General features: G+C 40.9%; 1 protein-coding gene across 1 annotated transcript in view; it reads left to right on the top strand.

Annotated features, from left to right (window-relative positions):
• Positions 1–24,721, top strand: part of LOC114668818 (zinc finger protein 501-like) — a 39,803-nt gene extending 15,082 nt beyond the window's left edge. Inside the window, exon 3 of the mRNA XM_028824782.2 lies at positions 21,913–24,721. Within this exon, the coding sequence (XP_028680615.2) occupies positions 21,913–23,072 (1,160 nt within the window). The 3' untranslated portion in view covers positions 23,073–24,721. The remainder of the gene's footprint in view (positions 1–21,912) is intronic.
• The last annotated feature ends 990 nt before the right edge of the window (positions 24,722–25,711 follow it).

Raw genomic sequence — 25,711 nt, 5'->3', positions numbered from 1 at the left:
TATCATGCTTCGACTTTCGTGCCTTCACTCTATCACGGATTTTTTATGTAAGCATTTTTAAATATATATTGCGGATTTTTTCTGGTTCGTGGGTTTCTGCAGACAATGGGTCTTTTAATTTCTGGTACATGCTTCCTCAGTTGGTTTGCCCAGTTGATTTCATACAAGGGACGCTATTGGCAGATGGCTGAGAAGCTACCCAACCAGAGTGCGTATTACGTATTAAATAAAACTCCAACTATATTGTGAGCACGGGGGCTGTTCGCACCCCTAGAGGATACGGCCGCTCCTCAAAAAATGCTGAAAGATTACCTTCACATTGCTCTCTTCCTTGCTGGGCTTACATATGGCTGCTTTGTCAAGTGATATGCATCCCACACTGTGCTTCGCATACTTAAATGCTCGAAGGGCACGTATTGATTTTTGATTGTTTGCTTTTCTCTTTCTTGCTCTGACATTCTCTGCTCCTGACGGAGGAGGTGTGAGCGGGGGGGCTGTTCGCACCCCTAGACGATACAGACGCTCGTCTAAAAATGCTGAAAGATTACCTTCACGTTGCTCCCTTCTGTGCAGCTGGTTTGTCAAGCGACATGCTTCCCGCACGGTGCTTCGCATACTTAAAAGCTCGAAGGGCACGTATTGATTTTTGATTGTCTGTTTTTCTCTCTCTCTCTCTCTCTCTGACATTCTCTGCTCCTGACGGAGGGGGTGTGAGCAGAGGGGCTGTTTGCACACTGGCCTAGAGGATACGGACACTCCTCTAAAAAATGCTGAAAGACTACCTTTACATTGTACATCCTTGCAGCTGCTTTGTCTGGCGGTGCTTTGCATACTTAAAAGCCAAACAGCCCTATTGATTTTTGTTTGCTTTTTTCTCTCTCTCTCCGACATTCTCTGCTCCTGACTCCTTTGAAGAGGAAGATATGCTTGCATTCTTTTAATTGTGAGACGGAACTGTCATCTCTGTCTTGTCATGGAGCACAGTTTAAACTTTTGAAAAAGAGACAAATGTTTGTTTGCAGTGTTTGAATAACGTTCCTGTCTCTCTACAACCTCCTGTGTTTCTGTGCAAATCTGTGACCCAAGCATGACAATATAAAAATAACCATATAAACATATGGTTTCTACTTCGTGGATTTTCACCTTTCGCGGGGGGTTCTGGAATGCAACACCCGCGATCGAGGAGGGATTACTGTAATAGGTGGAAGGAGGCCACTGACATTTTTTCCCTCCGTCTTTTTTTTTTTTTTTTTTTTTCCACTAGTTTTTGCATTTGGCTATGGTCAGTGTCACTACTGGTTAAATGAGGTGATACCTAGACAATACAGAGATGGCACAGGTAGTCCAACTTCTCCTGGATTGGCAGACACATCAATACGTGCCTGTCATTGCCAGAAGGTTTGCTGTATCTCCCAGCACAGTCTCAAGGGCGTGGAGGAGATTGCAGGAGACAGGCAGTTACTCTACGAGAGCTGCATAGGGCACCTTGTAGAAGGTCCTTAACCCATCAGCAGGACCCACCGGTATCTGCTCCTTTGGGCAAGGAGGAACAGGATGAGCACTGCCAGAGCCTACAAAATGTCCTCCAGCAGGCAGGCCACTGGTGTGAATGTCTCTGACCAAACCATCAGAAACAGGCTTCATGAGGGTGGCATGTGGGCCCAATGTTCTCTAGTGGGCACCATGGAGCTCGATTAGCACTTGTCATAGAATACCAGAATTGGCAGGTTCACCCTGAGCACATGTGACAGACATGAAAGGGTCTGGAGAAGCTGTGGACAACATTATGCTGCCTGTAACATCGTTCAGCATGACCGCTTTGGTGGTGGGTCAGTGATGGTATATCTGGGGGGGCATATCCATGGAGAGACGCACAGACCTCTACAGACTAGACAGCTGCACCTTGACTGCCATTAGTTATCAGGATGAAATTCTTCGACCCTTTGTCAGACCCTATGCTGGTGCAGTGGCTCCTGGGTTCCTTCTGGTGCATGACAATGCCCAGCCTCATGTGTTTGCGAGAGTATGCAGACAGTTCCTGGGGGATGAAGGAATTGATACCATTGACTGGCCCCCACACTCACTCGCCTGACCTCAATCCAATAGAACACCTCTGGGTGGGACATTATGTTTTGGTCCATCCGACGCCTCCGACTGTCCAGGAGCTCAGTGATGCCCTGGTCCAGATTTGGGAGGAATTCCCGCAGGTCACCATCCGTCGTCTTATTAGGACGTTGTCAGGCATGCATACAAGCACATGGGAGCCATACAGACTACCGAGTACGATTTGGAGTTGCTGCAATGAAATTTTGGCCAAATGGACTCGCCTGCCTACTGCATCATTTATTCCTTTTGATTTTTTGGGGGGTCTTTGAATTCAGCCCTCTGTAGGTGGATCATTTTCATTTCCATCAAACAATGTGTCTGCCATCCTTTCGTTCCTAACACATTACCCTATCAGTCCATGGCAGTAGAGATAGCCAGCAGGATTTTTTTTCCCCATTGAGATCTGATGGGTTTTCATAGTGTTCCTTTAATTTTTTAAGCATTTTATTTTCCTTCACATGGGCACATGCACAAATTTTTTTTTCACCTCTGCTTTCACACGGTGATCTTTGCAGGATTCCCACTCCAGTACTGAATTTGCTCCATTTTTGTAGACAGTTTGGCTCCCCGTCAAGCCTTTCAAAATGCTTTGTTCATGTTTTCCAGTTTTATATAGCTCTTCAGATCTTTTAAGGTCCTTTTGAAAACCCTTATGAGGTATCTGGATGGAACATTGAAGCACTGAATTGGAGCAACATCGTTGTTGTGATGTGAAATTTTTCATACAAGTTGATAAATATTTTGTATGTCTTTATTTTTAATTTAGGCAACGCAATGTAATACTGCTGTTGCATTAGTGATAAGCATTCATGTTTGCCCCTGCCTTTTGGGAATGGGTCTGTTTGAATTTTACGACAGAGTTGGCGGGAAGTGCCTTAGACAAGTTTGGCTAATGTTTCTCTGAAGTCTCTGTCAACCCTCCTGGGAAAGTCAGGCTGCCTAACTGCAAAGCTTTAACTTAACATATGGTTTGGGGGCAGGTGTGAAGATGTTCTTTTTCCCCATTGGTCTGAAGTATGGCTGTTTTGAACTGGCTTGTATCAGAAGCCTTTAAGTATCACAACGTCCTATTGGCTCTAGGGGTTGGACAGAACATCTATAAATTTGCTTGTTTAACCTCACTCTCTCTCTCTCTCACCAAACTGATGAACTGAAAAGGACAACACAATGAAGAGCACAGCTCGGCAGCCATATTCAGACAGGCATGTGGCCTGCTCTGAAAAAAGTTGACCACAAAAAATGCCTTAACTAGAGACAATTTAAGTAACTAACAAGTCTGTGTGCCGCCTGAAACTACACATCACCATTTAATCATGTTGTATGGTTGCCAGTATTCAAATGTACTTTGCATATTGTTATTGTTTATAAATATTATCAATAATTGTTTAAATTGTAACTTAACTCCTGGTTGTCTTTTACTACACCTAATTGACTGACGTTATAAATGTAGGGAGGGAAGGTGGGGAGAAGTTATATACTATAATACCTTATAAACAGTGGTAAGTCTGTGAGATTTGAGGCGTTCTGACAGAGGTTACATATTAATAATAAAATAGGGGAAAGTAGAGCAAAATATATTACTCTTCCAAGACAAAACAACACAGTGAAGTGACATGCTAACATCATTCTTGCATTGTAAAGTGAAAAAGGCTGTGTGTATGTGTTACTTTTGTGTGAGAGTGAGTTAAATATAACTTTTGCTCATGAAAACTTTTTGTTTTTGTGGTTACCGTTAAGGAGTTTGGAGAGTGTTTCCTACCTTTTATCTATTTGTTTTTCTTTTTTTTTTTGCCATCTACACAAGAGCTATTTGAATGTTTAGTAAAGGTACTTGTCGTCAAACCTTTGCTTTGAAAACCCACACAAATCGCTCCAGAAACTCGTTTCTTTCTAGTGCCATATGACTTTTCAATAAGAAATATCGGAGATAATGTTTAAGGTTTTGATGTATATCCTGTTACCTTTTTTTTTTTTTTTTTTTTGGTATAAATATGTTTTATCTAACTGCCTTACCTTAACCTTTCTTATTTCTATTTGTCTGTTTTATTTCATTCTGTCTGTTACCTGTTATTAGATGCAACTGAGAAGGCAAATTTCCTGTTTTCCTGTGTAAACATGACTAAATAAAGAAACCTAAACCTTTGTGTTTGTTGGTCAGAGGGCAGAGAAAGCTTTTGCAGTTGCCGGCAAGTCAATAATTAACTGGTATCATAGCAGCAAACAATCAAGAGTAACTGGGATTCCTTATTAGGAAGAAGTTAAACATTTGACATATGAAGCAGGACAGATTTAAAGAAATTAATGAGAACTCTGCAGTGGGTAAATAAGATTAAAGAAGCTGCAAATGTAAAAAATAGCTAAATAAGTCATAGAAGACTAATTACCCCAATGCTAACAGTAGGGCATTTAGAGTAAGAGGGCAGTCATTAAGAAAGATGTCAGGGAATATAAAATGCAGCTACAGAGGAATATTGCAGATAAGGCAAAAAGATGGACCAAACAGAGTTTTTCAGTATTTTAGTAATAAAAACCAAGGCGGTGAAGCAGATCAGGAACAATAAAGGGGAATTACAACACATCCATCCATCCATTATCCTAACCACAATGTCACGGGGGGTCTGCTGGAGCCAATCCCAGCCAACAGGGCGCAAGGCAGGAAACAAACCCCAGGAATACAATAGGGACAATTTATAATCGCCAATGCACCTAACTTGCATGTCTTTGGACTATGAGAGGAAACCGGAGCACCTGAACAAACACGCAGCCGCGGAGAGAACATGCAAACTACACACAGGGAGGACCCGGGAAGCGAACCCGGGTCTCCTAACTTCGAGGCAGCAGCACTACCCACAGCACCACCGTGCCACCCATTACAATACATAGACAGTGAAATATCAAATGCACTAAACTTGTATTTTTTCTGAAATTTTCACAAGTGAGCAAGTGGATAACCTCCCAGTGGTAACAGGGACTACTATGGAGGGACTGAGAGATTTGGAAATTGTAGAGAGAGAAGTGCTGCTCAGATTAAATAGGCTGAAGTCAAACAAATCACTAGGACCAGATAATATTTATCCTCGAGTGCTTAGTGGAGTAAGTGAATACATATATAAACCTTTGACACGGTCAAAACACAAAGGGAGAGCAGAAAAAGATTTTGGGGATCCGCCCCATATATTATAACACACAGTATAAGAAAAAAAAGATGGCTCCAGAATACTCTATGGTTCCGCATCCAAAAAGGGACAAACTAAAGAGGGAAGGTGCTGGGTTCTTATAGAGGCAGGGGAGGAAGAGGTGGGTCCAAAATCAAAGAGCAGGAAATGACGTCGATGGGAGGTGTAGCTAGGAAAGCGGTACAGGAACTTGAGGAAGCTTTTTAGGCTTATTTCTCCTCGGTTCATCTGCAGAAGAGCGAGAAGAAAGGTTTGTGCACTTTGTCAAAGCCTGCTCACGTATCTTGCCCTCAGTTAAGCCCTTAGTCTGCCTCCCAAGCGCACGTGTGTAGGAAGTCCTCGCACACTGCGGAAATTTCTGTTGACTGGAAAATGGAAAATATTATCTCGTTTTATAAAAAAAAGGTGATTGAGATGATCCAAGCAGCTATAGGCCAGTAAGCTTAGCATGGATCCCGGATAAATTAATGGAAGGAATTTATTAAGGAAAAGATTTTGCAAGACATGGAAAGAACAGTTTTACTGATCAGACCTCCCTCATCTGACGTGTTATTTTGGCCAAACAGCTAACTTAATGCACAAGCTCTTCTTCTGTCACCATCCTTGTTTCAGTGCTGCTCCATTACTTTGTCAAACAAATCACCAGGACCAGATATTTACCCTCGAGTTCTTAAGGAGACTAGTGAGTACAGATATAAACCCTTGACACATTTTTAGGAAGTCACTGCGTACTGGAGAGATCCTGAAGGCCTGGAAAATGGCAAATATCATCTTATTATATAAAATGGGTGGCAGGGCAGATCCAAGCAACTATAGGCCAGTAAGCTTAATGTGCATCACAGGAAAATTAACGGAAGGAATTAAGGATAAGATTGAGCAACACTTGGCAAAGACTGGAGTTATTCTGAACAGTCAGCATGGGTTCAGGAGAGGGAGGTCGTGTTTAACTAACATGCTGGAATTCTGTGAGGAGGCAACAAAAGGATACGATCAAAGTGGAGCAGATGAGATTATTTATCTTGACTTTCAGTAAGCATTTGATAAGGTGTCACATGAGAGGGTGGGCATCAAACTAAAAAAAGTTGGAGTTCAGGGTGATGTTTAGATGGGTGCAGAATTGACTGACACAGGAAGCAGAGAGTGATGGTGCAAGGAACCTTCTGGTATTTGGCTAGATTATTGTGTGATTATAAGAGTGGTGACCCATAGGGGTCAGTGCTGGGGCCATTGCTATTTTTATTAATATAAGTATTTGGATTGGAATATGAATAACAAGCTGGTAAAGTTTTCAGATGATACTAAGCTAGGTGGATTGGCAGTTATTCGAGAATCTGTTGAATCATTACAGAGAGAATTAGACAGCATACACACTGGGGCAGATTTGCAGAAGATGAAAATTAATATAAGAAAATGTACAGTACAAGGGGGTTCGCCCCCTGCTCACTTCACTCGCCAACCTTCCCGGCCTGCGCTACGCGCCAGCCATTTGGCATTTCTGCCACTCGCGTTGTGAACAGGGGGGCTGAATGCACCCCAAGGAGATGCGGTTGCTCCTCTGAAACCACTTCTTAAACGATGATACAATGGGAAACAAAGTGGTGTTTTTTTTTTTTTTATTTCCTCTTTGCTTGATCAGCTGCTAGCTTGCTGCGTGAACTGCATCTCGCACTGCGCTTCAAACATTTAAAAGCCTTTACAGCAGCTGTGCTACTCTGTCTTTTATTTCTAGCCCCGGGCCTGGTTAAATCTCTTGGCACAAAGTCTCATCTCACAGGATGTGAGTTCTTGTTATTTTTTTAGTTTATAATTTAAAAACGAAATAAGAATCTGAAAATGTACCAACATCACATTAAAGTTTGATAAATTCTGAAAAGAGTGATACCAAACACATATATAGGTTTTAAAATAAGCCTGACTTAAAGCATGCCAGAAAACCATTGCACTTTTAGGCTTAGGATTTTATATACAGGCAGTCCCCGGGTTACGTACAAGATAGGGACTGTAGGTTTGTACTTAAGTTGAATTTGTATGTACAGTGGTGTGAAAAACTATTTGCCCCCTTCCTGATTTCTTATTCTTTTGCATGTTTGTCACACAAAATGTTTCTGATCATCAACAACAACAACAACATTTATTTATATAGCACATTTTCATACAAAAAGTAGCTCAAAGTGCTTTACATAATGAAGAAAAAAAGAATAAAAGACAAAAAAGAAATTAAAATAAGACAACCTTAGTTAACATAATAAGGAGTAAGGTCCGATGGCCAGGGTGGACAGAAAAAAACAAAAAAAAACTCCAGAAAGCTGGAGAAAAAAATAAAATCTGTAGGGGTTCCAGGCCACGAGACCGCCCAGTCCCCTTTGGGCATTCTACCTAACATAAATGAAATAGTCCTCTTTGTAGTTAGGGTTCTCACGGAGTCACTTGATGCTGATGGTTATACAGACTTCTGGCTTTTAATCCATCCATCATTGTTGGAACATCATGGTGCTTTGGGTAGATGGTGGTGGCACAAGCCACCACCAATAGGACACCGGAAAAGGAAACAGAAGAGAGAGTAGGGGTTAGTACAAATTTTGAATGAATAGTTATTATAATGAATTGGATATACAGAGTGTCAGGATTAAATTACAGTGAAGTTAGGAGAAGGCCATGTTAAAGTAATGTGTTTTCAGTAGTTTTTTAAAGTGCTCCACTGTATTAGCCTGGCGAATTCCTACTGGCAGGCTATTCCAGATTTTAGGTGCATAACAGCAGAAGGCCGCCTCACCACTTCTTTTAAGTTTTGCTCTTGGAATTCTAAGGAGACACTCAGTTGAGGATCTGAGGTTGCGATTTGGAATATAAGGTGTCAGACATTCCGATATATAAGACGGGGCGAGATTATTTAAAGCTTTATAAACCATAAGCAGAATTTTAAAGTCAATTCTGAATGACACAGGTAACCAGTGTAGTGACATCAAAACTGGAGAAATGTGTTCGGATTTTCTTTTCCTGGTAAGGATTCTAGCAGCTGCATTCTGCACTAACTGCAAACGATTGATGTCTTTTTTGGGGAGTCCTGACAGGAGTGCATTACAGTAATCTAGCCGACTAAAGACAAACGCATGAACTAATTTCTCTGCATCTTTCGATGATATAAGAGGTCTAACTTTTGCTATGTTCCTTAGGTGAAAAAATGCTGTCCTAGTGATTTTATTAATATGCGATTTAAAATTCAGATTACAATCAACGGTTACCCCTAAGCTTTTTACCTCCGATTTGACTTTTAATCCTAATGCATCCAGTTTATTTCTAATAGCCTCATTGTATCCATTATTGCCAATCACTAAGATTTCGGTTTTTTCTTTATTTAATTTGAGAAAGTTACTATTCATCCATTCTGAGATACAGGTTAGACATTGTGTTAGCGAATCAAGAGATTTGGGGTCATCAGGTGCTATTGATAAATACAGCTGTGTGTCATCAGCATAGCTGTGGTAGCTCACGTTATGTCCCGAGATAATCTGACCTAATGGAAGCATGTAGATGGAGAAGAGCAGCGGACCCAGGATAGAGCCTTGTGGAACACCATATAGAATATCATGTGTCTTTGAGTTATAATTACCACAACTAACAAAGAATTTTCTCCCTGCCAGGTAGGATTCAAACCAGTTTAAGACACTGCCAGAGAGGCCCACCCATTGACTAAGGCGATTCTTAAGAATATTATGATCAATAGTGTCAAATGCGGCACTCAAATCTAAGAGGATGAGAACAGATAAATGGCCTCTGTCTGCATTTACCCGCAAGTCATTTACTACTTTAACGAGTGCAGTTTCTGTGCTGTGATTTGTTCTAAAACCTGACTGAAATTTATCAAGAATAGCATGTTTATTGAGGTGCTCCTTTAACTGCATAATGACTGCCTTCTCTAGAATTTTACTTAAGAAAGGCAGGTTAGAGATGGGTCTATAATTTTCAAGAGCAGAGGGGTCGAGATTATTTTTCTTAAGTAGGGGTTTAACTACCGCAGTCTTAAGACAGTCTGGGAAGACCCCCGTATCTAATGACGAATTTACTATGTCAAGAACATTATCAATAAGCACACCCGATACTTCTTTGAAAAAATTTGTTGGTATTGGGTCAAGGGCACAGGTGGATGGTTTCATTTGAGAAATTATTTTATGTAAATCAGGTAAATCTATCCTAGTGAAAGACTCTAATTTATTTATTATGGAGTACTGGGGTTTCGGGGGATCCTTAGTGTTGGGGAGATATACTATGTTATTTCTAATATCATTAATTTTTTGATTGAAAAATACAGCGATAGCCTCACAGGTTTTACTGGAAGTACTTAGGAGGCATTCCTTTGAGTTACCTGGGTTTAACAGATGATCAATTGTCGAAAATAAGACTCTGGGATTACTAGCATTGTTATTTATAATCTTAGAGAAATAGCAGCGCCTCTCAAGACGGACTGTGTTATTGTATTCTGTTATTTTAACTTTTAATATCTCATAGTCAATAGTTAGTTTAGTCTTCCTCCATTTACGCTCAGCTCTACGGCATGTTCTCTTTAAATCAGACACTCTTTGGGTCTTCCAAGGTATAACAATGCTAGAAGATTTTTTAACTGTCTTTTCAGATGCAACTATGTCAACAGCAGCCCTCACTTTAGTATTAAATCTTTCCACCTTACTATTTACATTCTCCTCGCTATTATAGTTGGCACTATAAACGGACTGATTGGTTAGAATGTTTGTAAGTTTTAAAGTTGCTGATGAGTCAAAGAAGCGTTTTTTAACAATATGCTTCTCATGAGTGTTTTCTATCATTATTTCTATATTAAAAAGTAGAAGAAAATGGTCTGAAAGACCCGTATCAATGACCTGCTTTATATCAACTTTTAGTCCTTTAGTAATTACTAAGTCTAACGTATGACCTGCTTTATGTGTAGGCTGATTAACGAGCTGTCTCAAATCAAAAGAGTCCAGGAGGTTCATAAATTCTTTTACTTTTTGGTCACATTGATTATCTACATGAAAATTAAAGTCGCCGACTATTAAGAGTGCGTCATAGTTCGTAATTAAGATTGACATCAAGTCAGAGAATTCCTCAAAAAAAGACGCGTTGAATTTTGGAGGTCTATACACAGATAATACTAGAACGTGAGAATCTCCCTGAATAATAATGGCGAGATACTCAAAAGACTTGAATTTACCAAAACTGATATTTTTACATTTTAACCTGCTAGAGTAAATGTTCGCTAGCCCTCCACCTCTCTTTCCTTGGCGATCAGCACGAGTAAAACTGTAATCCGGAGGCGCAGATTCGATTAAAACAGCTGCGCCATCTGAGCTAAGCCACGTTTCACTTAGTGCAATAAAATCTATTTTTTTTTCACTAATAATGTCGTTGATAAAAAACGTCTTGTTAGTTAAAGCTCTAATATTTAATAGTGCCATATTCAATGTTTCGGAGGAGCAGAGATGAATACTATGTGCGTTATTGATATAGGGAACCGGAATTAAGTTATTTTTATTAGCGCCGCTCTGTGTGTATTTTTTGTTTAATCTATGATCTGTTTTTACAGTTTTAATACATTGTTCATCTAAAGTAGTAACTTTAATTAAATTATTGGCGTTTATGCCGTATTGCCTAGATTTTCTATGTGCATTAAGATTGGTTATTACAGTATTTATGTTGCGCACTTTTATGGAAGATTTTTTTAAACAATTATCATGACCAAACACAGGAGTGGCATTTCGGAAGGGGTTAAAAGCAGAGATAGATAGTCAAGATAAACGAATTACCTTGGATATGTTTTCGGAGAGGACCCGGGCGCCGAAGCTGTTCGGATGCAGGCCATCTCGCTTGAAGAAACGCGGTCTTTCCCAAAAGAGGTCCCAGTTGTTAATGAAACCGATGTCTTGACTCTTGCAGAAGCCCTGCAGCCAGTTGTTTAAACCAAGCAGACGACTGTAATACTCGTTTGATCGTCTGACGAGAGGGAGTGGACCCGAGATGAATATCTTTGCCGATGGGGTCCTCTCCTTTGTGTCTTTAATTAATGCAGTGAAGTCTGCCTTGAGGATCTCCGACTGTCGGTGCCTTATGTCGTTTACGCCAGCATGTATAACAATGGCTCCAACTGCCCTGTTCTTGTAGATCGCCGGTGCACGTCTCGTCACATCTCGGACACGAGCACCGGGAAAACAAGAAACAAAAGATTTTCTATTAGGGCAAGTGATATTGAGGTTCCTAACAATAGAATCACCTACCACAATTACATCACCAGGAGCTGAAGGCGAACTGGGGACGCTTAGAGGGTCAAACCGGTTCTGGGTTACGATGCTTGCCTGTGCCGATGGAGGTGTTCTGGCCTTGAACCCCCGCCTGCATAGCTGAAATACACCGAGGTCATCATCGGTGTCGCTCCTACGAGGCGCGGGGGTGAAGGTGACTTGCGCGGCACAACGCGGGGTTGATGTTACGCCGATAACAGATGGCGAGGACGGTTTATCCAACAGCCGAGCCTTCAGATCTCTGAGGTATCTTCGTCTGGACAGAAGATTCTGAATCTGTTCATCGAGTGCCTGGAGTTCCTCGACTACAGTTGCAATGCGATTCACCTCACTGTCGGCCATTGTCCGCTTCTGCTTTGCTTCCGCTTCCGCTTCGTGCCCTAGGAAAAATGAGAGAGAGAGAGAAGGTGAGAACCATTAGTCAAATATAACACAAGTAAACACAAAATGCAGTTTGTAAATGGTGGTTTTTATTATTTAGGGAGAAAAAAAAATCCAAACCTACATGGCCCTGTGTGAAAAAGTAATTGCCCCCTGAACCTAATAACTGGTTGGGCCACCCTTAGCAGCAATAACTGCAATCAAGCGTTTGCGATAACTTGCAATGAGTCTTTTACAGCGCTCTGGAGGAATTTTGGCCCACTCATCTTTGCAAAATTGTTGTAATTCAGCTTTATTTGAGGGTTTTCTAGCATGAACCGCCTTTTTAAGGTCATGCCATAGCATCTCAATTGGATTCAGGTCAGGACTTTGACTAGGCCACTCCAAAGTCTTCATTTTGTTTTTCTTCAGCCATTCAGAGGTGGATTTGCTGGTGTGTTTTGGGTCATTGTCCTGTTGCAGCACCCAAGATCGCTTCAGCTTGAGTTGACGAACAGATGGCCGGACATTCTCCTTCAGGATTTTTTGGTAGACAGTAGAATTCATGGTTCCATCTATCACAGCAAGCCTTCCAGGTCCTGAAGCAGCAAAACAACCCCAGACCATCACACTACCACCACCATATTTTACTGTTGGTATGATGTTCTTTTTCTGAAATGCTGTGTTCCTTTTACGCCAGATGTAACGGGACATTTGCCTTCCAAAAAGTTCAACTTTTGACTCATCAGTCCACAAGGTATTTTCCCAAAAGTCTTGGCAATCATTGAGATGTTTCTTAGCAAAATTGAGACGAGCCCTAATGTTCTTTTTGCTTAACAGTGGTTTGCGTCTTGGAAATCTGCCATGCAGGCCGTTTTTGCCCAGTCTCTTTCTTATGGTGGAGTCGTGAACACTGACCTTAATTGAGGCAAGTGAGGCCTGCAGTTCTTTAGACGTTGTCCTGGGGTCTTTTGTGACCTCTCGGATGAGTCGTCTCTGCGCTCTTGGGGTAATTTTGGTCGGCCGGCCACTCCTGGGAAGGTTCACCACTGTTCCATGTTTTTGCCATTTGTGGATAATGGCTCTCACTGTGGTTCGCTGGAGTCCCAAAGCTTTAGAAATGGCTTTATAACCTTTACCAGACTGATAGATCTCAATTACTTCTGTTCTCATTTGTTCCTGAATTTCTTTGGATCTTGGCATGATGTCTAGCTTTTGAGGTGCTTTTGGTCTACTTCTGTGTGTCAGGCAGCTCCTATTTAAGTGATTTCTTGATTGAAACAGGTGTGGCAGTAATCAGGCCTGGGGGTGGCTACGGAAATTGAACTCAGGTGTGATACACCACAGTTAGGTTATTTTTTAACAAGGGGGCAATTACTTTTTCACACAGGGCCATGTAGGTTTGGATTTTTTTTCTCCCTAAATAATAAACACCATCATTTAAAAACTGCATTTTGTGTTTACTTGTGTTATATTTGACTAATGGTTAAATGTGTTTGATGATCAGAAACATTTTGTGTGACAAACATGCAAAAGAATAAGAAATCAGGAAGGGGGCAAATAGTTTTTCACACCACTGTAAGTCAGAACAGCTACATTATTTTAATAAATGCTGCTGTTGACTGACTGTAACCAAATGCTCTGCCAATGAATGATGCAGTTTCACCTCTCTCTGACCTTATTATTTCTACTTTATTTTCAATGGTGGTGATTTTTCTTTTTTTTACTGTAGCACCAGCACTTGCATCAGATTTGTGTTTCAGAGACATTCTTGAAGGGTGAAGACAAAAGGTTCAGATGAGCTCTTCTGCACAGCACTGTACACGCTATCACAGCAGGCAGGCATCCCTCGTCAGCACGTCTGGTGTACTGACAAGAGACAACTTCCTGCTATGTACGTAACAGTACAAGCAGGCTTGCTATTGAGAATGAATGGGAGTAGCGAGGGGCGGTTCACCACCCACCCACCACACAGTCACCTCCACTACAGTATGCAGCCTGCAGCATGCGTCCTCCCACCGAGAACGAACATGGTGCAGCCAAAGACATGTAGTGAATTGCCCAACACCGCCCCCATTCAACAGGCAGCCACCCGAAGCACACTACATTGCTACCCGCCACCCCGTTCACCCTCAATGGCCTTCGTTCAGCCACAACCGGGTCACTGCTTGCAGCATTACCAGCTGCCCACCGAAAACGATTCAGGGGGAGCTGTGTGTAGTGGGTGGGCAGTGAAATGCCCTATTAAGCCTCCGTCCTAGACACGAGCGATAGCTGTGGCCCCAGTGACTATGGACCACGGGTCACCGCTCGCTTGCAGCAGGGAGCCGCCCGATGGACACAGGGACACTACACTGCGCAAGCAGCGAAATCACACCCATCCATCCACCACTACTTGCAGCGCCCTCCTGCCAAAGATGACGGAGCGGCAGTTAATAAGGTGCATGCGTCACAGCTGCAGCCTCGTTCGTAAGTTGTAGGTCGGGTGTCCGTAACCTGGGTACTACCTGTATAGAGAATAGATTTGGATAGGAATATGAATAACAAGCTGGTTACATTTTCAGATGATACCAAAATATGTGGATTGGCAGATAATCGAGAATCTGTTGAATTATTACAGAGAGACTTGAACAGCATGCAGGCTTGGGCAGATTTGTGGAAGACGAAATTTATTGTAAGAAAATGTAAAGTATTACACACAGGAAGTAAAAGTCTATGGTTTGAGTACAGAATGGAAGGTCTGAAAATTCTAAGTACACTCGATGAGAAGAATTTAGGAGTCATAGTGGACTCGTCTCTATCAACTTCCAGACAGTGTTCAGAAGCCATTGCAGTTAAAAGAATATCCGTTTATATAGTGCCTTGATGTGTGGAGTACAAGTCACAGGAGGTCATGTTGAAGCCTTATAACACACTGGTGAGGTCTCATGTGGAGTTCTGTGTGCAGTTTTGGTCTCCAGGATACAAAAAGGACATAGCAGTGCTAGAAAAAGTCCAGAGGAAAGCTAATTCTAGGGGTGAGAGGGTAGAAGTATCAGAAAAGATTAAATGAGTTCAACCTTTTCAATTAAAGCAAATGGAGATTAAGAGGAGGCATGACTGAAGTGTTTAACATCATGAAAGTAATTAGAGCAGTGGAGCCAAGCTGTTACTTTAAAAAGAGTTCAACAAGAACATGAGGACACAGCTGGAGACTTGTTAAGGGATAATTTCAACATAAAGCTGACTTAAAAACCCAGCTATGATTCCCACTGTCGATAAGATGGTGATTTATTTATTTTTTCAGTGGGGATCCCAGGAATATACCCAACTCACACATACTCCCTCGCAGAGACAAAAAAGCAACCGGTAATAGAAGTTAAAGAATATTAAATGAAAATGATCCTACCCCAGGTCCCCTTATGGCGATATACAATAAACATGAATTCAACAATAACAAAACAGTAACACAAACCACACATGATGAAGTCCATGTAAATGGCAACTGATGAAATGAAATGATGGCGGTAGGTAGTCCAGAGATCGGCACGCTGTATGTGAATGTAAAGGTCAGTCCTACTGCTATTTCCTGATGAGATGATGACGTGTCGATGGGATCAGGAGCACTCCTTTCTTTGCAGGATGACATTAAATCCTCACAATCCTCATGCAGCAGGAAGACACCAGACAATCCATACATGCACAACAGGAGACAATCTCCAGGACAAAACAAGAAAACACAAGTAGCAAAACAGGAAAGCAAACAGATGGGCAACTCCAGACACCAAACACAAAAGACTTTTTGTCCTCTGTTGAACTGGCCTCCTTTTAAATGTTGCACCTGCTTCCTTGTCCCCAGCAGCCCCTACACCCTCAGCAGATGACCATTTAGAACCACTGCTGGGACTTGAAGTTTCATTCCCCAGTAGCACTGCTACTCATTAAAGAGTTTTTCTTCACACAGGAAACAACAGCCACCATTACCAGGTAGTGTGTTGGAAAGCAGGACTTTTAGGAACTTTGAAAACTCAAACTGATATTTTAGAGATATTAGGTAGATCAGATTGGCAAGCCTTGTTGGGCTGAATGGCCTGTTCTCATCAGATTTTTTTGTAATATTTCCAATTTCTGTTTAATCAAAGGAAAATAAGTTTGTAAGGCTGTCACTTTGTCCATCTTTCCTTTCTCTGTATGAAGATGGGGTCTTCATCGTTTGTATGTATCCACTGTTGCTGTTGTCATTTCTTAGTAACGCTGCAAACTGAGAATATGGCTCCTTTAAAACTCTTTGCGGTCTTCTTGTAGCCTTTTCCTGCTTTGTGGGCGCCACTTATTTTATTCCTCAGAGTGCTAGGCAGCTGCTTAGAGGAGCCCATGGCTGCTGATTGCTGGGACAAGGTTTGAGGAGTCTGAGAATTGATACAGCTTTGACATCTGTATCACGTTGCCATTCCTAATGACGATTGTGAACAAGCCAAAGCCCTCAAGGACCTAATTTTAAAGTCTGACTCCTGGGGGCGGGGGTTTATAGTTATTTGAGACCTCTGATCACTTGGGGTGCCCATACATTAGTGGGTTTCTTCTTCCTTTTCTCATACTACAAAACAAATAATAAATCTTGTTTAAATCGCAGATAAGAATGGTGGCCTTTGGAGATCAATTCATCTTCTATTGACTTAACTATTCACAGTAACAGTTATTTTGATCCCGGGTCCCCACACTTTCTCATGTCACTGTATATGAAATGTTACGCAGGTGTCCGTCTTGGGTAATGCTACGTCTGAAAAGAACCATCCTCTCGCCAGTGTATGTCATGCATCCAAGTTATGGGACTTAAATGATGGAATCCTAAACTTTCTACTATAGAAAATGGCAGAGTCTCTAAAACTAGCCAACCCGTGGCGTAGCAGTGATGCCGCATAATCACGCTGCTTTTTTAATGATTTTTAAGCACAGAGAAAATAAATGAACAATGCACGCTACGAACCAACATACAATCATCGTTCAGTATGCGCTGCCTGCTCATGTGCCCGCCCCCAACTCCTCACCTGAGTTGCTTTCGTCTGTGCACCTCTGAGCCACGTTGTCTTTTCATTGTGCTTTGCGATTCCGGCTGCTTTTCTATATATAATCCACCAAGTCACCCGGGTTGGTGGTGGGTATGGCAGGGGTGTACAAACGGCAGGGACGTAATCAGTTCAAGCGTATGACCCGCACTTACTGGGTATTCCTCGTTCGTGGGGAACAATTGCAAGCCCCGGTCCACCAACACGAATGGGGTTCAACGGCTTACCCACGCCTGTTGGCGCCAGGTAGACACACGTTGATCCATTCAGTGTAGCACGCGTGCAATACCGGACATCCAAGGGCATCACAGACCTGTTAATGCTTAATCTCACATGGCTGAAAGCCACTTGTTCCTCTAAGAAGTTGGACACCGACCGCTTGGCGATCACGTAACTATTTAGCAGTAGGGAGCCTCGTTCGTTTTCAGAATTAACCAGACTAATCGCTCCACCAACTAAGTATGGCCATGCAACACCACGCACAGAATCGAGAAAGAGCTGTCAATCCTCTCCGTGTCCGGGCCGGGTGAGGTTTCCCGTGTTGAGTCAAATTAAGCAAAATTTGTGTGTGGTGAGTTGTTGCGTCGGGGCACATGAGCAGGGACTGTGAATGCCTTGAGAGCGTGGGTGGACGCGTGCCGGGGAATATTGAGTATCTATATATCTTCTTAGATATAGATAGCGTCTGATGCGGTGTTTGGTGAATTGTTGCAGTTTGTGAGTTAGCAGTTGTGATGGTTTTACACTCCAGTACATTGCGGTGAACGCTGGTAACAGTCAGGCAGGCGGGCAGGTGTTCTCATCCCATGCTCTTAGAGTTGGTGGGCGTGTCTCTGTATCGGTTTGAGTTGGTGGGCGGTGCTCTGTCGTTTGTATCCCATGGTCGGACGACTTGGTGGATTATATATAGAAATGCAGCCAAAACCGAAATGAATAATGAAAAGTCAACGTGGCTAAGTGGTGCATGTGTACTGTAACAAGAGACGAAAGCTAGTTGGTGAGTTGTTGCGTCCGGGCACTTGAGCAGGCACTGTGAATGCCTTGAGAGCGTGGGTGGACACGTGCTCGAGTTGGTGGGCGTGAGTTGGTGGGCCGGGCTTTGTGAGTTGACTGACATGGCTATTTTTTTTGCGTATCCCATGGTTGTCTTCCGGCAGTGTGAATGCCTCGAGAGACAGGGTGTCCTTGTTTGGTGAGTTGTTGCAATTTGTGAGTTAAAAGCTGCAATGGTTTTACACGCTGGTAACAGTCGGGCGGGCGGGTGATTAGGCATTCTCATCCCATGGTCTTAGAGTTGGTGGGCGTGGCTGAGTTGTCAGTGTATCCCATCGTCTTAGCGTTGGTGGGTGGGTCTCTGTGAGTTGGCGGGCGTGGCTATATCGTGCGTATCTCATGGTTGTCATGCCTGTTCTGTCGGCTTAGTGAATTATATATATATAGATGATAAATTGCAATTATTTTTGAGGGATACACTTTTGTCCTGTCCTGACCATATTTGTGGTTCTTTTCAAACAGTGCCATTACTGACAGCTAAAACACATTTGTTTCCTTAGCAGTTTTCCTGCTTTCACTGCATTTCTGAAAGTCAATACGCTCACCTGAGTGTTGTACCTACAAGTGTCTCATCAAATAAGTTGCTCCAAATGTCTTTGCTTTAAATCCACCACAACTAACATCTAAATTTTTAATTTTAAACTTCACATATAACATTCCTATCACTTTTCAGATACTTGAAGATATTTCCAAACAGCAGTTATTTTCTTCACCACTTTCCACTTTGTGCACTCTGTCAGTGCTGCGCGTGCCCTCAGATTAAAATATTCCATGTCATAAAATTGGTAGACCAGTCAACCAGCTACAAGCCGGTTTCACAATAAACAGCAAAAACTGGGCAATTTTGTTTCAAGGCTGATTAATTTGTCTAACACAGTGATTCTCAACCTTTTTCTCCTTGTGAACTCCTTTAAAAAAAACTGGAATAAATTGGCAAACCCCCTGTGTAGTCATTACGATATAGTAAATAAAACAATAAAATTGGATTGTTTATTAAAATTTATTTTCTATATTGAATAAATGATTCATAACGAAAAACCTAAACATAACTGTAAAACATTTACAGACAAACATTAATAAAACTAAGGTTTATCCTTGTACGTTGGATGTTTGGCTTCAATTTGTCTACGAAGAAGAGATGGTTTTAAACTGCTGTCTGTAAGGACTTCATTACAAATTACACAGAGCGGTTTAGGTTCTGACTCATCCCCGGTAAAATAAAAACCCATTTGTAAATAGTCGCTGTCATATTTTCGTTTTTTCTCTTTTTTGTCTTACTATGTTCGCCTATTTTTTCCTTGCTTTCAGTCTGGAGAGACATTAGCTGACTACAACTTTCAGTATCGTCGCCCAGTGTTGGTACCAAATCAGGGACTGAAGAAGAAGCAATTTATTGCTCATCCAGCTTTTTGTAAGACTTGATGAAACTACCCATTTTTAACCATCGATTCATAATAAAATTATGGAGTAGTAATTATTCACTTTCGATGTGTGCACGTTTAAGTAAAAGGTTTTTATCGTAGTTTATTTACACACACTATGCACTACTAACTTATCTTATTAAAATCACTTGTGGTTCTTAAGCGTGTCGTACGATTCAGTTCGACTCTACTCTCCCTTGTCTGATCACGGCGTTTTTATATCGCCAGACGTTATTCTTGTTCTTTCAAGTGCATTCAGGTTTCTCGGTTTGCTGAATTGGAAGTTTCCGAATCATATGAGGATGTACATGCATTGCCAGTGACTTAGCGTCTCATTGCGTTACAGATTATCTGTTGGAATCTTCCATCGCAATGCATAAGTGACTGAGATGGTAACCATGAATTTGACATTTAAGTGATTTGTTGACCCATTTTTATTATTGTATTATTAATAGTACTGAGAATATATTTGCCTACATTTAATATTTCATTATTTTTTATGTTTTGGATTTAAAATTCCGCCATTACAATATTTTTTTCACAAACCCCTTTTATAAATCACTGACTTATGAATCACTGGTCTAACTCTGTTTTAGTTCAGTTGTATTTATTGTTTGTATCGCTCTTCATTGAGTTTAGTCTTGGACTGCTTGATGTTTGCAGCCATAGCAAAGATAATTCCATACGTGAATAAACACATTGGATCAAATAGACAGTAAAACCTGGCAAATTTTAGTTTACTTAACATAAATAAGTCCTGACAGTAGATACCTGTAAACATTATAATGGTGAATATAAATGTCACCAGTGTGTCACAAAGATGACCCGTCCTGGTGTCACCTGCCACTCCCCTATAGAGCTGAAACACCAACAGCTGCACTCTTCCTCAGTTTTCTAATCTTCTCATTTTTCTCCGAGGTCACAGCAGCTTCTGTAGGCCTGGGCACTAAGGCGTCACTCATCCATTGCTCTCTTTTCCTTGGTGATTTAAAGAAGCCATTGATGTTTGTTTTGGTGTAAAATGGTTTTAGTTTAATTGTGGATAAATGTGAGGACACATTCTGATTATTGAAAGTGCCTTTTTCATGCTTGGCATGGCATTCTGTTTTATACTGTACTCTCCGTAATGGCTTAAACAAAGAAACATTTTTCTTTCATTTACTCCTTTGCTCAACAGATTAAAAATTACAAATTAAATAATTCAGATGTGTTTAAAGTCACATTACACATTTTCATTAAAAGGGGATTTGCAAACATTTCGGTCACACCCTGTAGAAATGACAGCACTTTTTTTACATGGTTTCCCTCCCATTTCAGGGCACCGTAATGTTTGGGCCAATTGATGTTAGAGGAGTTTGTGATTCCTCAGGTGTATTTCATTGCCATAGTCTTGCAGGCCTAAGATACCTCGGCTTGCTTCTACCCTTTTGAGTTTGTAGTGGCCATTGTTCAACATGAGGACAACAGCTGTGCCAATGATAGTCAAAGAAGCCATTATGAGGCTGAAAAACAATAATAAAACCATTACAGACATCGGTAAAACGTTAGGATGACCTAAATCAACTGTGTGGAATATCAATAAGAAGAAAGCAAGCACAGGTGAGCTCAGTAATCACAAAGGGACAGGTAGACCAAGTAAGACCACCACTGCTGATGACAGAAGATGTTGCTGCAGATTGCATTTTGATTACAGCTTGCACATCCTGCTAGTAAGGATATTACATGTATCTCTGTAACATCTTAAATGTACCACCCCATACAGATGGCATGATGTGGCTCAGGGTGACTCAGAGGTTCCTCACCGGTCAGGCAGTTCACACTGAAAAGCCGCCATCGCCAAATAACCCACACCTGTTAAGACCTGTAAGAGAACTGAGATTATGTGATTTTTGTGTGATGGTCTCTGTAATGAAGGCACATGTTCAGCACACACTTCAAACAGGATGACAGTAGGGTGTCTAAATCGGCTTATAATTAAGTCATCATCATGAGCCAAAATGTCATTGTGATATATCAAAACTCACTTCTTGTGTAGCCTGTCAAACATCAGAATGTGAAATGTGCAATGAAATGAGATTTTCTGTTCAGTTAGTTTTTCCACCAGGTGTTGCTAAAATGCCAACGCAAATAAAGTCTGCATGGGGCTTACAAATGCTGAAAACTTGCCATAACTTTAAGCCAATTTAAACACCAAGTTCTAGTTTCAAAAGCGGCTTACACATGTTGCTGAGCATAAGGAAGTTTTATACATGTGGTCCTGCTAAGTAGTTGTAATAGAAAACATAAAATTAACAAATTGAGTATGCTTTCCATGTACGGCAAAATTTTTATAATTGGTTATGCTTATCAAAGGTTTTTTCTAATTTCAGCCATCATGTATTTATTGTGAGATAATGTTAATAATAAGGCAATGGACTGAAAGTAAGCTCTTTTTTCCCCTTTTCTTTTAAACTTTGTACAGGAAACAAAGATCAGTGCAGTTTGAAATCTGGAAAAGAATTCTGTGGCAGGAGTGCTCTTCAGATCCACACTGGAATTCACACCGGAGAGAAGCCATATTGCTGTAATGAATGTGGTAAACAGTTTTCACATATAAACAGTCTTAAGAAACACACTAGAGTTCACACTGGAGAGAAGCCGTATTGCTGTAATAAATGTGGTAAACAGTTTTCACATATAAACAGTCTTAAGAAACACACTAGAGTTCACACCGGTGAGAAGCCGTATTGCTGTAATGAATGTGGTAAACAGTTTTCACAAATGAGCAATCTGAAGAGCCACACTAGAATTCACACTAGAGAGAAGCCATATTGCTGTAATGAATGTGGGAAACAGTTTTCACGTATAAACCATCTTCAGTCCCACGCTAGAGTTCACACTGGAGAGAAGCCATATTGCTGTAATGAATGTGGTAAACAGTTTTCACAAATGAGCAATCTTCAGAAACACACTAGAGTTCACACCGGAGAGAAGCCATATTGCTGTACTGAATGTGGTAAACAGTTTTCACATATAAACAGTCTTAAGAAACACACTAGGGTTCACACCGGTGAGAAGCCGTATTGCTGTAATGAATGTGGTAAACAGTTTTCACAAATGAGCAGTCTGAAGAGCCACACTAGAACTCACACTAGAGAGAAGCCATATTGCTGTAATGAATGTGGAAAACAGTTTTCACAAATGAGCAATCTTCAGAAACACACTAGAGTTCACACCGGAGAGAAGCCATATTGCTGTACTGAATGTGGTAAACAATTTTCTCGTATAAGCAATCTGAATGACCACACTAGAGTTCACACCGGAGAGAAGCCATATTGCTGTAATGAATGTGGTAAACAGTTTTCACATATAAACAGTCTTAAGAAACACACTAGAGTTCACACCGGTGAGAAGCCGTATTGCTGTAATGAATGTGGTAAACAGTTTTCACAAATGAGCAGTCTGAAGATCCACACTAGAATTCACACTAGAGAGAAGCCATATTGCTGTAATGAATGTGGGAAACAGTTTTCAAATATAAACAGTCTGAGGTATCACACTAGAGTTCACAACAGAATTAAAAAAGGTTGCAGTTCAAAAATCAGTCCAGAAAAACAAGCACCCTTCAGGACTCGAGAGTGAGGTTCACTCCTGTCCTGAAAAGTAAGCAGACTAAACTATTGTTGACAAATTAACCTCTGAGAGAAACCGTATTGCTGATTGGAATGTGGCAAACAAATCTGTCAGAGGAGTTCTCTTCAGGGACGCACCAGAATTCACACCGGAGAGAAGTGCAGTTGAACTGTCCTGACTAAAGAGCGAGGTTCACTCCTACCTGGACAGTAAGCACATATACCTGACTGGAATCCATCCTAATTGGTGTTGTGTCAAAAACAAATCCACACATAGGAGAATCAGAAGTTTATATCCTTTTTTCCTTTCCAGAAATAAAATTAAGAACAGGGCGTCCTACAAACCGCTTCTCACCAAAGCCCCTACAGCCTCCACCATGCGCCTAGCTCTGCTTTCATAACATACGTATTACATATTGAACTATTACAATATATTATACACATTTCATAAGAAAAGAACTCTTTACAATATACATAACCTCACATAATTGATCATAATTCAACTATATAATATGTTTTTTTCTATTTTTATATAACAAAAAATAAAATAACATACCTTTCCAAAAACCAACTGTGGCACCCCTCTGCTCTTACTGAGGGTTCTTCCCCGAGTTGTTTGTTTTTCTTTTTTCCTTCTTTACTAACTTTAAATATAACCTTTTACCTTAGCATTCTGAGCATAACTATTTCAAGAAACAAACCTTTGTTACTAATGTAATTTACATAAATCTACCATAAATTGCACAATTCGTTACTGGACCCCACATAAGGATATTATAGCCACCTGCCAAACGTGATTTCCCTTTGCCATTTCTTTATAATGGCTGGCTAAGCCATATAAAGAAAAAAAGAAAAAGTTCAATGTTTTAGTTTAAATAAATTAACTATTTACATATATACATAACCCATCCATACAAAAGTATAAACATAATAATCCAAGAATATCTATATCAGTGTTGAATGAGCAGTCCTTTTTTTGAATGCAAAAAATTTCAGTAAACAAGTACAATCCCCTTATAAAACCTAAGCCGGCAAACTAAATTAAAGGAACCAAACAAACGTCAGGTAAAAGGTACCACAGGTAAGCGTTGCAGGCCTGTTACTTGAAGGCGATTGTGACGCTACTCGCCGACGGCCTCTTATGCTGTAATAGAGCAGACGGGTCTCGTTTTCTGGTTTCCAGCAGATGTGCGTTCCCTTTCGTTTCTTTCCTAGCGAGTATCAATTCTCGGCGATAGTTGGTCAGCTGTAACAATATCCGATATCAGCAATGTAATCCAATGTCTGCAGACTTTGTCCATGTTCTGCGTTTCATGGACAGTCCTCCCTAGCTTATCGGTTTAGTGTTCTCGACCAGTCCATCCAATCACCAACACGTTCACTTTTTCTTTCCCCACTGTTAATTCCGTGCTGGAATCCGGTCTTTTTTTTTTTTCCTCTCTTTTTAAACTCCTTGCTGAAGTTTACCATGGACCAGCATTTCAATCCTCGCTTTCAGTGCTAAAGCCCATCTCTCTCCTTTCTTTTCTTGCCCCTCCTTTTCTCGTCTCTTCTGACCTCTGACCCCCGACTTTCGCTACTTTCCAAACCAATAAAATAATTTAACATAAATACCAGCATTTACTTTTTATATTTAAAACCTTAGAAATTACATAACTTTTTAACATGTACAATACATTTAACTGTATTAATCAAATTTATATTACACCATTGCTATTTACCACCTCATAACTTGCACTTTAAAGGGCTACATAACAAAAAAAAAACTGGTGCCATACAAACAGCTTCTCGCCAATGCTTATTAAATAATAAATCGGATCATCCTTCCATTTCCAACCCGCTTTATCCTAACTACAGGGCCACGGTGGTCTGCTGGAGCCAGTCGAAGCCAACACAGGGTGCAAGGCAGGAAACAAACCCCCGGCAGGGCGCACACACTAGGGACAATTTAGAATCGCCAATGCACCTAACCTGCATGTCTTTGGACTGTGGGAGGAAACCCACACAGACAAAGGGAGAACATGCAAACTCCACACAGCGTGGACCCGGGTAGAGAACCCGGGTCAGTTACTAATAATTACAAACACAAACTATTAATACAATATAAATAAAATGAAAATCCAAAGTATCCATATGGTCATGTTGTACACCATGCTGAATTATATTAAAATGCTGTGGCAGCGCACTAAAAAAAGAAATGCTGCTTTTTTAAATTTAGTTTTGTTTTTGTTTGTTTGCTTTTGATAATAAAACCTACAAAGACTGTATGTAAGAACACAGTGGGGGGACACATTTGTTATGTAACACTTGAGAATTACCAAATAACATTCATGTCAAATCAATAGAATAAAATTAGAAAAGGCTTGGAGAGAGCAGACTTGCCTGTGCAGCATCCACCATCACCTGAGGGTGCCTGCAGTCTGTGGGGAATCACATTAATTATCATTTGTACTACAAAATACCATTGGTATGAAACTAAGGACACACAAACAATTGCTTTTGGGGAAATTCATAACTAAAAGCTACAAACAAACAAATTATAAATCAGAATATACTTTGCTACACATACACACACCAAGAAAATTTGGAGGAATTAATCTCGAGAAGCCATATTGCTGTACTGGATGTGGCCGACGAGTCTCACAAACC

Source organism: Erpetoichthys calabaricus, chromosome 1 (genome assembly GCF_900747795.2).
Source record: "Erpetoichthys calabaricus chromosome 1, fErpCal1.3, whole genome shotgun sequence".
Lineage (NCBI taxonomy): Eukaryota > Metazoa > Chordata > Cladistia > Polypteriformes > Polypteridae > Erpetoichthys > Erpetoichthys calabaricus.
The sequence above is the reverse complement of the archived record's forward strand: the minus strand, read 5'-3'. Positions and strand labels throughout refer to the sequence as shown.